The 14,197-nt window shown below is 34.0% G+C and overlaps 2 protein-coding genes across 2 annotated transcripts; one reads left to right on the top strand and one right to left on the bottom strand.

Annotated features, from left to right (window-relative positions):
• Positions 1 to 3,034: 3,034 nt before the first annotated feature.
• On the bottom strand, positions 3,035 to 4,935 carry LOC114731116 (protein ASPARTIC PROTEASE IN GUARD CELL 1). Its single transcript, XM_028918236.1, has one exon. It carries the CDS (start codon positions 4,827 to 4,829, stop codon positions 3,375 to 3,377), a length of 1,455 nt encoding a protein of 484 aa, XP_028774069.1. The 5' UTR covers positions 4,830 to 4,935; the 3' UTR covers positions 3,035 to 3,374.
• Positions 4,936 to 8,783: 3,848 nt separating this feature from the next.
• On the top strand, positions 8,784 to 13,836 carry LOC114731117 (carbon catabolite repressor protein 4 homolog 3). Its single transcript, XM_028918237.1, has 13 exons — positions 8,784 to 9,138; positions 9,375 to 9,538; positions 9,658 to 9,723; positions 10,061 to 10,113; positions 10,222 to 10,303; positions 10,933 to 11,019; positions 11,374 to 11,466; positions 11,611 to 11,643; positions 11,779 to 11,891; positions 12,456 to 12,564; positions 12,787 to 12,872; positions 12,959 to 13,043; positions 13,554 to 13,836. The coding sequence occupies exons 1-13, from the start codon at positions 8,847 to 8,849 to the stop codon at positions 13,665 to 13,667; spliced, it is 1,377 nt and encodes a 458-aa protein (XP_028774070.1). The 5' UTR covers positions 8,784 to 8,846; the 3' UTR covers positions 13,668 to 13,836.
• Positions 13,837 to 14,197: the final 361 nt, after the last annotated feature.

Genomic DNA, 14,197 nt, shown 5'->3' with positions numbered 1-14,197 from the left:
GAATAAATAGGTCTATTGGTATCAAATTGGGATTTACAAATTTTAACAAATTACCTCAATGCCCTTTTTCTCATCCTTTTTTGTCTTCTCTTTCATTTTATGTTCAGAGAGCGATTTTTCTCTCTTCAGGTTTCTTCTTCTTTGAAGGGCGGCAGAACTGGAGGCTAGGCATGAACTGTCAAAGGGTTTGATGAAGAAGAAGAAAATGCAGTCTCTCCTATGACGTTTTGGTATGTTCTTAATGAATATTTCATTATGCTTGGGGTTTGAGACTTGATACCTCTTGTCTTTCATCTTCCCTTCTCAATCTCATCACCAACACTATAAGGGGGAGAGAGAGATAAATGAAGTTTAGAGAAGAAGCAAAGAAAAAACAGGGAAGAGACAGAGAGAAGAAGAGAGGAAATGAACATGTGAGATTCCGTAAGTGAGTAGAAGTTGATGGTGGGGTTTGAGTTGTTCATTTTTGTAGTTGCTTCATGGGACAAGATTATTGGGTTTGAGGGTTTATATTTGACATTTGGTGAATAATGTAACAAAAATCAAAAAATGATAGCAAGCAATTATGTAAAGTAACTGTTGTCATATGTCTATTGGTTTTTGGTAAAATACATTACGTGAATGGTATATTTCATTGCACATGTAGTTAATTATAAAAGCTAATGGTTCAATATTTACTGTGATGTACTTCAGGCGTACATCCACTAAATGATTTATTTATACTTACAAGTTGCTCATCTGGTAAAAACAGGTTTACAAAATCCATTGAAGAAGTGGTCACTTTCACTATGAAAGTTATAAATCCCACTATGTGTTTTGTAAAATTCAGCGTAAAATTTTATTTGTAGTAAAAAACAGGTTACCTATCTCCCAAAAATAGGTCGTAAAACCCATTAACAAAGCAGTCACTTTCACTGTGAAAGTTGTAAATCTCATTATATTTTGTAAAATTCAGTGTGAAATTTTGTTGGTTTTTAGAAACAAGTTGCCCATCTCCTGAAAACAGGTTACAAAACCCATTGAAGAAGTTGTCATTTTCACTATTAAAGTTATAAACCTTACTATGTGTTTTGTAAAATTCAACGTGGAATTTTATTGTTTTTAGAAACAAATTGCCATCCCCTGAAAACAGGTTGCAAAACCCATTGAAAAAATGATCATTTTCACCACGAAAGTTGTAGACCCCACTATTTGTTTTGTCAAATTTAGCATAGAATTTATTGGTTTTTAGAAACAAGTTGCACATCTCCTGAAAGCATGTTGCAAAATTGATTAACAAAGTGGTTACTTTCACTACAAAAGTTGTAAATCCCAATATGTGTTTTTTAAAATTCAGGACAAATGGTTTATAATACTAGAAAATCAGGCAGTTTCATATTCTCTGAAAACAATTTTATGCAAAGAGCAGAGATAGAACTAGAAGAAGAATGCTAGACAATAACATTTTAAGCTTTCGGGACCCATCGAAAATATTTATGAAGAACAATATTAAGCTTCCTATTTGTTTATCATAGTTGGTGTTACTTCAACGACCTCCTCGACGACGGCAATCTCAAAGAGTACAAGTTATTTTAGACAGGACAATGTATTTCAATGACAGTAACCAACTTCAACGACTACAATCTACTCCCGCGACAAGGGCAATGTGATTTCGAAGAACCATTTTTGATGACTTGAGGAACTTGGATTTAGTTTTCCTTTAGGTTTCATTATAATGAAGGTAGCTTTTAATAGCATTTGTGAAGTGATTAACTATTTTCAAGATGAATATACCAATTTTCATAATGTGTTTCACAATCTCTTTATTTGTAACCATTTTTAATTTATTTGTATATAATTTTACTAAACATATAACGAAAATAATAACTTATAAAATAAAAGTGACCATTTATATAAAGAGTTTTACAATTTGTTATAAGCTATTTGTAGACATTTTTACAAAACAAGTAAAAAGAATCACAACTTGCGTAACAAAAGTTGCCATTTACATTAAGGGATTTGTAACTCATTTATTTGCAATTATTTTTAATGCTTTTATCCACAATTTTACTAAATATATAATGAGAATAACAACTTACAAAATGAAAGTGACCATTTATGTAATGAGTTTTGTAATCTATTTTAATCGTGTTAATATGTGAAAATATTCAATCGTTTTCTTTATCTTACTCTAGGATCGTATTAATCATTTAACTAAAAGCTGCAAATTCTAAATTCATACCTTATATCTATTTGGTCATTTATTTATTTGGATCACCTTTTTGTTTTTTTTTTTTAATTTTAATGAGTATTTTTTTTATTTTTCCAAAACTTTAATCAAATTACAAGAGTGGCAGTACTACTTAATATCACATCAGCCGACAGCATCATAATCTTGACGATAAAAAGTACATGCCGTATCTCGTTAAACTAGAATAAATATTTAGAAAAACTAATTCATTTGTTTCGCCGACGAAAAATTAATTTATTATTTTTATCATTTTAGTCTTTTTTCAATCAGGTTGTCGTAATTTTTTTTAAAAAATATATTCGTCTATATATAGATAATTTTTTAATTAAGATTGATAGAAATACTGACTAAATGATATGTAAATTGACAAAATATAAATGTAGGCATTAATGTCGTAACTAAAAGAATTACAAATACTCAATAAAAATATAAAAAATTAATAAGATAAAATTATACCACTTGTATATTAATTTAAAAACTTCATAAAATGGATAAATATTAAAAATAAATTAAATTAGTATCTTATATTAAAAATCAAATTATATTTTCAATAAGATCTTATATTAATTAAAACTGAGAATTAGTAATAACTAAACACTTCCAATAAGGAGTGGGTAGCAAGACTAATATCAACAATAAACTCATCATTCAAGCATCCACTCATTATAATTTTTTTTTTTTACAATTTAAAAAAAATCGTAATTTTTCAATTATTTATATGCAAACTTATTACTGGATTGGCGGATTATTCAGCGAATCGAGACACGAGATCATCTTGATAACTCGCCCTGTGTCGGTCTTGGCTCAAATAATTCTATCGTGGTCGGCCACGACACATACATTCGATCACATCACTGCATTTTGGCCGTACATGTACTGTAATAGGTTCCAAAATTACTCAAATTTACCATTCATGCCACTGACTCACACATCTCAAATGTCATAATATGTTTTCTTTTCCAAATTTCAATTCACTCGAACCAAAATACAAAGATTCCTTCTTACCCGCGAAGGGTTCCCAATTCAGACGCAGCAAATCCAAAATCCAGAACATACCTAATTTTCTTGCTTTCCGCCATTAATAAACAGGCTTTTATCGAAAATTCCTAAATAGGCAATTAACATTTATTGGTTGAGAAACCCACTACAGAGTTAGCCAGAGATCGAAGGTGACACGTGTCCCTTGTTGCTGCACGTTTCCGATGATCGACAGAGACGACGACGACGGAGCAAAGGCGAAGCAGAATGTCCCCTTTGAGTCCACCGGAATCAAGTAGTTCTTCGCTGGCAACTCTAACGACTTACCACTACTGAACTGAAACGACACGGTCGGCACTTTCACTGAGTTCAGCGACGACAAGTCGTAGCATGTGTCGAACAGAGCAAACCCGCTGGCGGGTTTCAGGTTCCGAGTCAGTTTCACGAACGCGTCACGGACCGCGTTGTAGGCATCAGACTGGAGCCGAGTTATGGCGGTGCCTGAGTCGACGATTATTCCGCCGCTTCCTGATTGGTCCAAAGCGAATGTAGACGGAGGGATACGGACTGTTTTACCTCCGACACTAACCCCGATGAGTTCAACGTAGTAAAATGAATCGAGCTTTTGGCTTTTCCGTAACGGGGCGGTTACTGAGTCATAGGGTCTGGGCGAGTTGAACTCAAGAGTCGACGATCTGTCCGTATCGCGGTCAACCAAGCAGTAGGAGAACGACGTTGCTTTGATCTGAGATGTAAGCGACAGAGGACCACCGCCAAGGCCAATCAACCCGGCGGCTCCGACGAACAACCCCTCATTGTCGTGGCCACAACCAATAGCAACGCGATTCACTGACCCGGATTTGCCAAACGACACCGTTTCCGTCATATAGTCTCCGACTGTGAAAGAGCCGTCACCGTAGGAAACCTGATAGAGACACTTGTTGCTCCGACAAGCAGACGTTTCGAGTTGCTGGCATTGCGGCGAGCTACAGGTGAGAGGACTGTACGAAGATGAAGCAGCCGGGTCGAAAACCGGGTCGGTTTGGTTGTAGCAGTCCGTACAGGGCTTACATTGGATCCAGTTCACGTCGCTCCCGGTGTCGAGAACCATGAAGAAAGGCTTCGGCGGGTAACCCACGCCGACTCTGGTGAAGTACTCGCCGCTGCCTAACTTGGTGCCAGACGAAACCGGCGTGGATAGATCTTCAGGCAGGATCTCGGATTCGGTCGGGTACAGATCGGACCTGTCAGCTTGGTTCAGGGCGAGCCGGAGCTTGGTGGTGATGGATTTGACTCGAGCTGAGTCACGGGCGAGTCGGGCCAGGACCAAGCTCTTGTAGTCCTGGTGCTGCGAATTAACCAGAGAATCTCTAGGGTGTAACTGGACAGAGAATGAAGAAGAAGAGGAGAACCTGGGGGTACTGTATGTTTCTTCTTCAAGAAATCCTGAGATGAAGGAGAGAACTTGGTTGGTTCGGTGAAGAGAGGAAGAGACATCAAGCTCAGTAGTAGCAAAATCGTCAGTTTCAGATGGTACAGTGCGTGAGGAAGCTGAAGGAAAATGAAGAACGAAGAAGGAAATGGACAGAGTGAAGAGGACGAAGAGAGAGTTGAGAGCCATTTTTGGGTGAGAAACCTAAAAGATAAAACAGAGAGGAAGAGGGAATATGATAATGGAAGTAGCTAGCAGTGGGTGTTGGCTTTTATTAGTTTAGCTCTCAATTTTCAAAAAGATCATGTCAAGATGGGGAGAGCGTGAATGGAGGATATTTTTCACTTTCACACGACGAAGACTGTGAATATGATTCTTATATAATATTGATAGTAAAATTTTATTTCAACAAAAGTTGTCACTTTGTCAGTGTTGCCGAGAATGGGTCGGGCTAGAGACAGACTTGTAGCAACAGTTACAAAGCCCCATGCTCGCTGCTTGAAGAGTCCCTAGTTGACGCAGTCCAAGCTTAAGAACTCCCAACTTAAAAGCTATTTTAATGTTTAATACAGTTTTTAAAATAACATAATTAATTCATTTTATCTATTATAATTATTTATTTTTTTAAGGTATTTCTTATAGTAATTGTTCATGTTAAAAATTATTTCATTACACATAATTCTAGTAAATATACTTGATTAAAAATGATATTTTAAAAAAATACAACACCTATTTTAGTACAAATAACTAATTGAACTAATTTTTTAATATACTTAAATTAGTTAATTAGCTATTTGAATGATATGAATATGTACCGGAAATAAAAAAAGAATTAAATGTGAATAATGAATTTCACCAAGAAAGAAAAGACATTAATAATGAACATGGCTGGTGCAAGATTTGGTGAAACAACAAAAGAGTATAGTTGGATATGAACAAATGAACAATATTTGTGATTGCAACTACCTTTATGGATTTAATTGTTGCAGCTGCATTTTCCCGTGGGCCTTTCTCTAACATAATGTGACTCTATGCAATGAAAAAAAAAAAAAAGGGAAAAAAACACCTCTATTATAAGAACATTCTGTTTTTTTTTGACGTAAACATTTTTGTCTAAAGTATTGATTTTTTATTTATAATTATAATTAAATAAAGTCTTTTAGCTAACGATTTTTATTAGCAATTTTTTGACATTTTGCAATAAATTAATTATTTATACTAATCATTTTTGTTTGCATAAGGTTGATTACGTATGCTTATAAAAAGAACCGTCGATTTCTTTCACTAATCACATCAAATCTTCACTTCTTGAGCGGTTGCATGCATAGTGATATAATTTCTTGTGATATAACCAGCAACTTATTTTAACGGCAATGGCACTTACTATATTTGGACTAGATTTCAAATTTAAATATAGGGTTGATACGTTTATATGTGTACATGTGTTTAATTGTACTATACAGAGAAAAAGAAAAAAGAGAACATCTCAACAACAACAAAAAACTGTTGAATTTTAAAATTTCAAATTAGTATTGATTACTGCACTCGTAAAAATGATTACGCTCGAAAAACAAATGATAATATATTTTTGTAGTAACTTTTGATTGGAAACTTTAAAATTCAACAGTCATTTTTTAAAAAAATTTTCAAAAAAAAATAACAAGATTAGATTTAGTGGAAGGAATTCGATTCAACGTTATCTGACATGAAAGTCTTCAATTGTGCATTAAAAGCAGTGGATCCGAAAGTTTTCAATTCATCAATTGGATCACGAGATCTTTGCGGCAATTGAAATTCAATTGGGCTACACAGAGACTCTTCAATGAAATCAATAAGATGGATGACGTGGGCTCAAGACTTTGTTCATCCAAGCCCAATCCCAGAAGCAAAGCGTTAAGCCACAACCCTCTAATTACAGGAAACGATCACGCTGGAAACCAATACGTCAATTTAGTTTTTCACTTTTGGCAAAAAAAAAAAAAAAAGTTTTTCACTTCGTGTTTGAGATAACAAAATTTCAAATTTTGAGTTAAGGATCTTGGTCTTTAATAACACTTCTCTGGTCCTTAATATAAGATCTATTTAACTAATTTGATTGGATTAAAGAAATTAAGTTAGTTAATTATAAAAAATATAACATGTTTTTCCTAAAACATTATAATCATCTTTTTTAATATCCTCCTTTCTTTTTTTATTTGATTATGGTTGAGAGAGTATCCATATGGATAATTTAAAAAACATTAATAAATACTCAACAATTAAGTCTTATATTAAGAAGAAGTAGTGGTAGTACTATACCTCCGGTTCTTAATAAATACACTCCCTCCGTTTCTTATTATAAGAGACATTTGATGCTTAGGCATGTTCCTATATATAAGAGACATTTAAAAGTTGTCTTTACTTTTGTGTTGATTTCCTATCCTATTTACCCATATTTATTGTCTCCAACTCATACTCTCTCTCCTTCCCACTCCTCTTTCTTTTAATAATTTACTATTATTCTCCCTTATATTCTCTCTCCTTATTAATGAGGGTATTTTTGAAAAAAAAATTATACTTTTTACACATTGATTGTTTTTAACTAATTTTAACTGTTTTTTTGATCGACGTAATTCGGTTATTCGTCTCTTATAATAAGGAACGGAGGGAGTAGTTTGTTTGACTTTTATTTTGGTTTTAAATATAAGACCCCAATATATTTTGTCTCTCATATTTATTTATTTATTAAAATAGTTTTTGTAATAGTTCTAGCCAATACACTTGATTAGCAAAGATATTTTTAAAAAATAATACATATTTATTACAAATAACTCGTTTAACTAATTTCTTTAATATACTTAAATTAGTCAACTAGTTCTTATATTAAGAGCTGGATGTAATATAAATTTACATAAAAATAATCAAGTAATCACTTTTCATTTTTAAGTATGTTTGATTCTTTATTTGAAACACTTTGACCCCAAACTAAAATTATATAGTAGTATTGAATATTGATGTACTAATACTCAAGTCCGGCCTTTTTTTTTTTTTTTTTTTAACTTCAAAATCAGGAGATTTTGTTTAAGTATGTGTTAAATCTTGGAAAAATTTACACTATATCTAAAACAGATGAGTTTTTTAGGTGAACTTGGACTTGGTTTGAATTGGGAGAAAAATAAGAGATAATACTATGAAAAAAAAAAACTTTAAAAAATTTGAGATTTACCCTCCTAGAATTACTTTTTTATTTATTTTCATCCAACTAAGTATCTATATTTTTTTCACAGCAAAGTGATGCAACTTTTATACGCATCTTAAATATTTTCAATAATTTTGTTTTTAGTTCCAACAACTCGCGTAACATCACAATTGGAAAAACATACCATAGGTATAAAGTTTATCTAACACCATTATTTAAAATGATTAAAATAACTTTAGAAATTGAGTTATTTCTAATTGCATTATTTTGGGTAACTAAGCATAAAATTATTAAAAAATGTAAGGCGGGTGTAAAGTTTGCATAATTTTATTATTGAAATGCACTAACCTCACTTAAAAATTCACTCACTTCAGATTTGGGCTAATTAATTTTGGGAATTAAAAGTAAAGCTACTGTATATAATTCGTATGATAACCCTACTACTGAAATTCATTAGCCTCACATGGTAATTAATTTATTTTGCATTTAAACTAAATTATATTTTTTTAAAAAGAAAATGTTAACAACTAAAATATGGTGACCTTGCTGCCAGAATATTTTGTTACCATATGTAAGTAACACTTTGTGTTAATATTTTTTATTAATTATATGTCCCTTTCGTCTTTTTTTATATTTAGAATATAAATAAGGAAAAATTCTAAAAAAATAACAGTTGAATTTTAAAATGACAAATCAGGAATTACTACAAAAATGTGTTGTTATTTACTTTTGACTATAGTAATTTTGTTTACAAGTGCAATAGTCAATAATGATTTAGAATTTTGAAATTCAACAGTTATTTTTTAAAGATTTTTCCTATAAAAAAATACCTATTTATTATTTTTAATTAATTTTAACCAGTATTTCAATTTACGGCTTTTGGTTAGGTGTTGAGGGAGTAGTTCTTCGGCTTCAACGGTCCTTCTCTGTGGATATTCCTTTTAGTTTATGTTGGGAACTGGATAACAGACAGTGGCGCTAAGCCTGGTTAGCTGTAACCGCTATCTGCTCTTATCAATTCGTTTTTCATGGTGATGATGGCCTCTCGCGATTGCTCTTCATGGCTTAGTGTTCGCTCTCCCACTGCTACCTCAGTTTCCCTCAAGCGCCATTCCTTTCTCTTCTCCGTCTCCTGTAAGAAGGTCACCGTTTTCCCAAGCTGCTCCAGTGGTTTCATTGATTCATCTTCATCTTCATCACCATCTACTCGCTCTTACACTCGACGATGGTATAATCCTCTAAGACGGAGAAATTTCGAGCCGGCTCCTGGAATTGAACGCCATTGGGTTGAAGCCGATCATGAAGCACTAGCATCTACCGGTTTTCCTACTTTCCCTCTTCTTTCGTTGCATAGTTTGGAGAAAAAATCTTCACCTAACAACAGTTTTGAATTCAGCTTTTTTTGTTTCTCGAAGGGCATAGGCTGGAAGAATGACTTTTTATTTGTCAAGCATGATCTATATTATTCGTAGTAAGTATAGGCTATGCGTCTTTGGGTTTTAATGTCTCTCTTGTTTCATTGGCTTTGTCGTATGTGGGGAACTTACGTGTTCCAGAAAGATTCACCGTGGTATCTTATAACGTACTGGCGGATAGAAATGCTTATGAGCACAGAGATTTATACTTAAATGTTCCTTCTCAGTACCTGAAGTGGAATCATCGTAAGAGAGTTATTTGTAAAGAACTCTTTGCTTTGGACCCAGATATTATATGTTTACAAGTAAGGCATTGTCATCTTTCTCTTATTTTCTTTTTCTTTTTGAGGAGATTAAATATTTTGTGATTGACTAGAGCTGAATCACAAAGAGTAGCTTATGGTAAATTGGAACAATTTGTCAGGAGGTTGACAGGTATTGGGAGATCTCAAACACTTTGGTTAAAGCAGGATATATCGGATCTTATAAGGTATAATTTCAACCATGGGTTATCATCTATATTGTTTGGCAAGTTCTACTACATCTATTATAATGTCTCGGTTATATAAATATATATATAGAATAAACCGTCAGTATGTCTTGAGTTCCACCAAGTATGAGCTCCCTGACCATCTTTTGGACTAGCTTCCTTGGTTGACCTGATGATCTAGGGTCATCAAAACATGCTGATTCAGAAGGCATGCTTGAGTGCTTTATAGTTGGTAATCTATTCACCAAATTATCAAGAAGAGTACTGTCACCCAAAAAAAAAAATATCAAGAAGAGTAACTGATGAGGCGATAATGACATTTGAAAATGGGCTGCAGAGGCGTACTGGAGACACAATTGATGGTTGCGCTTTGTTTTGGAAAGCTGACAAGTAAGAAAAACAGGGTTTAGTTTATTGATTGCTAAGGTTTCCTTTTTTTTTTTTGGTTACATGTAACTGATTTATGGAAGTTTTGACACCATTTTGTCTGTCTGTTAGGTTCCGGTTATTGGAAGGAGAGAGTATTGAATTTAAGGGCATTGGTCTCCGTGATAATGTTGCTCAGCTTTCAGTTTTTGAGGTACTAACTCCTTAGAATAAGCAATTTTCTTTCCCACTTTGCATTTGGAATCTGAAGCTATTGGATGAAGGATTTTATCAATAATTATTTATTTATTTTTTCTCAAAATATGTGGGCCTCCTATGGCATGTAGTTGCATGGGAAACAGTTTCAGAGACAAGGGATAAAAGGATTGAAGGAACTATCAGTAAATTCTTTTCCCACACCCCCCCGGGGGGTGGGGGAGGTTGGTAATATTGGATGTCGTAAGCTTCTCCAAATCGTAAGACAATAATATTTAAGCTAATTACTTTGAAGCTCCAAAATTAAGGGGTCTAAGAGGTGAAAATTTAAGGTAGATGCTTATGTAGTCTTCGATGGTAAGTTCCTAAATCCAGTGCATGTGTTGAAAGAGGTTTTTTTATCCCAACAGCTGTAGACTTTGAGTGTGTGAATGTCTTATGAATTCTGATTACTTATTGCTGCACGCCATGGCATGTGAAATCCAAACAAGCTGTGAAGCTGAGGTACTAGTCCTGCCCGGTCTTGTGGCCTCGTGGATCTAAATTCTGATAATCGAATTGCATCATTCTAGGGTACATCAAGCAGTCTTTCATCCTTTGTGCTTCTAACTTATACGTTACAGGCAGATGCGTAAATCTGACTCGAGAAGACTACTAGTCGGTAACATCCATGTGCTTTATAACCCAAGCAGAGGAGAAGTTAAACTAGGCCAAGTAAGTCTCTTGTGTTGCTTTGCAGTTTCTATGTCAGATTATCATTACATCATAATAACTAGATGCAAAGATCAATTTAATACCCTTTTTTGCGTATAGAACTTCTGAATTTAAGGTTTGTGTGGGGTTCTTTAATTGCATAATACTACCTCCAATCCTAGATGCAAGATCTAATTTGTAGTGCAAATTATACTACGAACTAGATCTTATATTTATGACTGGAGGTAGCATATAATTTTCAGGAGGTCATTTTTATTGAACAGAATATCCCAGATTCATTCTCAAGTTTTCTATTGCTCTTTCAATCCTGCTGTACTGTAATTGTTATTAAACTGAAATATTTTATATTTTCAGGTTCGTTCACTCTTGTCAAGAGCACAGGCGCTTTCAGAAAAATGGGGAAATGTTCCTGTTGTGCTTGCGGGTGATTTTAATAGTACTCCTCAGGTGCCATATTTCAAAATATACATGCTTTTGTCTTCAGCAAGTCAAGGCCGAGCAACAGGTGCCTAGACTTGCATTCTGTGTTTACTTTTGTTGTATTGATTTGTTTTCTGTCTGTTTTTTCCCCTTCAAATTTCTCATCAACAGAGTGGTATATACAAGTTCTTGACATCGACTGAGGTGAATACTTTCATATTGTTAGATTCATTTTTTTGGTTTGCAAGTTCATTTTATATTGCAATAACTTGGATTAATCATGTGAGGCGAATAACTTGTAGGTGCTTGCTTGAAATTAACTGTGGTTTTTAATTGCAGTTAAATATCATGTTATATGACAGAAGGGAATTATCTGGACAGAAGAACTGTCATCCTGCTCAAGTTTTAGGCTATAAAAAAGAGGCAGTCAATCCATTTATCTTAATGGATAGGTACGTCTCTCTCTCTCTCTCTGTCTAACCTCTGGCAATTATTGATTTATCATAAGCTTCTGTGCCGGTTTATATAGTAGGGAATTAGTTTTTGATTATTCACGTGCTTAAGATGAAGTAGTGCAAGTGTAATTGGCTTCATGGTCTGATTACTTTCTGAGGGAAATGTAATTTTGCTACTTTGTCATTTCTAGATTCTGCTTCCTCCGGAACTCTGATGATTTGTGCTTAAGTCATTCTGTCGTTAATTTGTTAAGACTTGAGAGTTTCTTATTCTGTCAGTGAACTTTTTTTTTTTTAATTACGAGAAGATACGTGGGATTCCCTTTTTTTTTTTTTTTAAATGAATATGCAGATTTCTGTTGCCCTGCTTTAATGTGATTTGAGTCAACGTGCATTTTCATGACTAATTTCATATTGCTTAGTATATTGAATGATCCGTAATTTGTAATGGGATCGCTGTTTGATTATATCTTTTTATTGTAGAACATGAGTTTCTTGAATATGGCATAGGCTACTTAGGCTTTTCCTCTGAGCATTATGTTCACCAGCTATCCCTTCCAGATTGTTTAAAAACTGGACAGATGAGGAGGTAATGACTGCAACAGGAAGTTCTGAGCGTCACGTCGTTGTGCACCCATTCAAACTTAACAGTTCTTATGCCACGGTTAAGGTATATGAGCATCATTGTTTTGTCACTTTTTTTTTTTTTTTTTTTTGGGGTAGAATCATCAAGTATCCCATGCTACTAAGTAATTGTAGTCCTTTATTTTCTTGAATCCTTCTTTCATGTGAAAAAAAAAAATCATCATGTCACTGGAAAGATATTATCATCTTCTGTATAAAATGGGATTTGGTTCCGACTACCTTCAAATGGAATGTTCTACTTTGCCAGGGTTCAGCAAGTACTCGGGGATTCAATGGTGAACCCTTGGCAACTTCCTACCACTCAAAGTTTCTTGGCACTGTTGATTACTTATGGTAACCGGCATCTTCAATAGGCTAATCGATGTCTTTTGTTGTAAATGACTTGAGATTAAATGATATGAATTTTGCAATTGATGCAGGTACTCTGACAGTATCATACCAACAAAAGTTTTGGATACTGTTCCAATTAATATTCTCCGGAGGACAGGTGGCCTTCCCTGCAAGGTAATTACTACTTGGTTCTTGGCGCTAAATTCCATTTTAAATCATTATTCATGGAGCATTTAATATTCAACTAAGTCATCAGATATGCTTGTTGAGGGGGATTATGGAAGCTCGCAAAATATGATGAAAAATTGAAATGAAAAAAGGCAAATAGATTAAGATTTTAGACTTTGGAGAACTCATATCTAACAGATAATCCAGATGCTGAGAGAAATCCCCTTTATATGTTAGCACTTCTCTTTAGAACCACGATTATCATGCTTGCCTCTGCTCTTCCTCGAGTATCCCAATTGATAGAAAAAACTGGAATCGGAGGTTGATTCCAAAATATGTTCACGGGTAGTTCATTGGATCGTTGATCCTCTTATCAGCTGATATCTGTTTCAGTGCACTGTAACGTATTAGATTCCTTGGACCTTTGTTTGGTTCCAAACTCTATAATCTCATAATGGATAAAACATTATAATTTTTTTCCCTCCTAATCTAACGGTTCTTTTTTATGAACAATAGAGGGTGGGAAGTGATCACTTGCCTTTGGTTTCGGAATTTGCCTTCTCACTTACCACCAATGCAACTACCGAACTAGATGCAGCGGCAGCATCTTCTCCTGCAGTAGAGAATTAAAGAACACAACAACCTGTTGTCAGAAATCAGCTGAGTGTTTGTGTTTCGAAACAATATTTGATTTTAAATTTTACTTGGGTTCGCCTGGACTATTGGGAAGCAGCATGATTAGTTTGGTAGTGCAGAGGAATACAGTAAGGAAAACGCCTCCTTAAAATTTCTTAGGTATTTGTTACTCCTCCGGTCCTTATTATAAGACCCAATTTGACTTTTTATTTGGTCCTAATTATAAGACCCAATCCATTTTTTCTCTTATATTTATGCATTTTTTTCCAAGATAATCCTTCTAATAATGATAGTTTTAACCAATATACTTAATTAGCAAGGATATTTTAGGAATAACAACACTTATTTATTATAAATAACCAACTTAACTTACTTCCTTAATCTCCTCAAATAAGTCAATTGGGTCTTATAATTAGGACCGGAGGAGTATTAAGTTTTTCGGTAAAAACATAGTATGCGAAATAATATTTTTTTAAAGACTCAATCATATGGAGTTGTTAAAGATATCTAAATATCTGGTTTTC

Source organism: Neltuma alba, unplaced genomic scaffold, assembly GCF_004799145.2.
Source record: "Neltuma alba isolate B1F8T4 unplaced genomic scaffold, ASM479914v2 tig00012805_pilon, whole genome shotgun sequence".
In the NCBI taxonomy this organism is placed as follows: domain Eukaryota; kingdom Viridiplantae; phylum Streptophyta; class Magnoliopsida; order Fabales; family Fabaceae; genus Neltuma; species Neltuma alba.
This window is presented reverse-complemented; position numbering and strand designations above follow the sequence as displayed.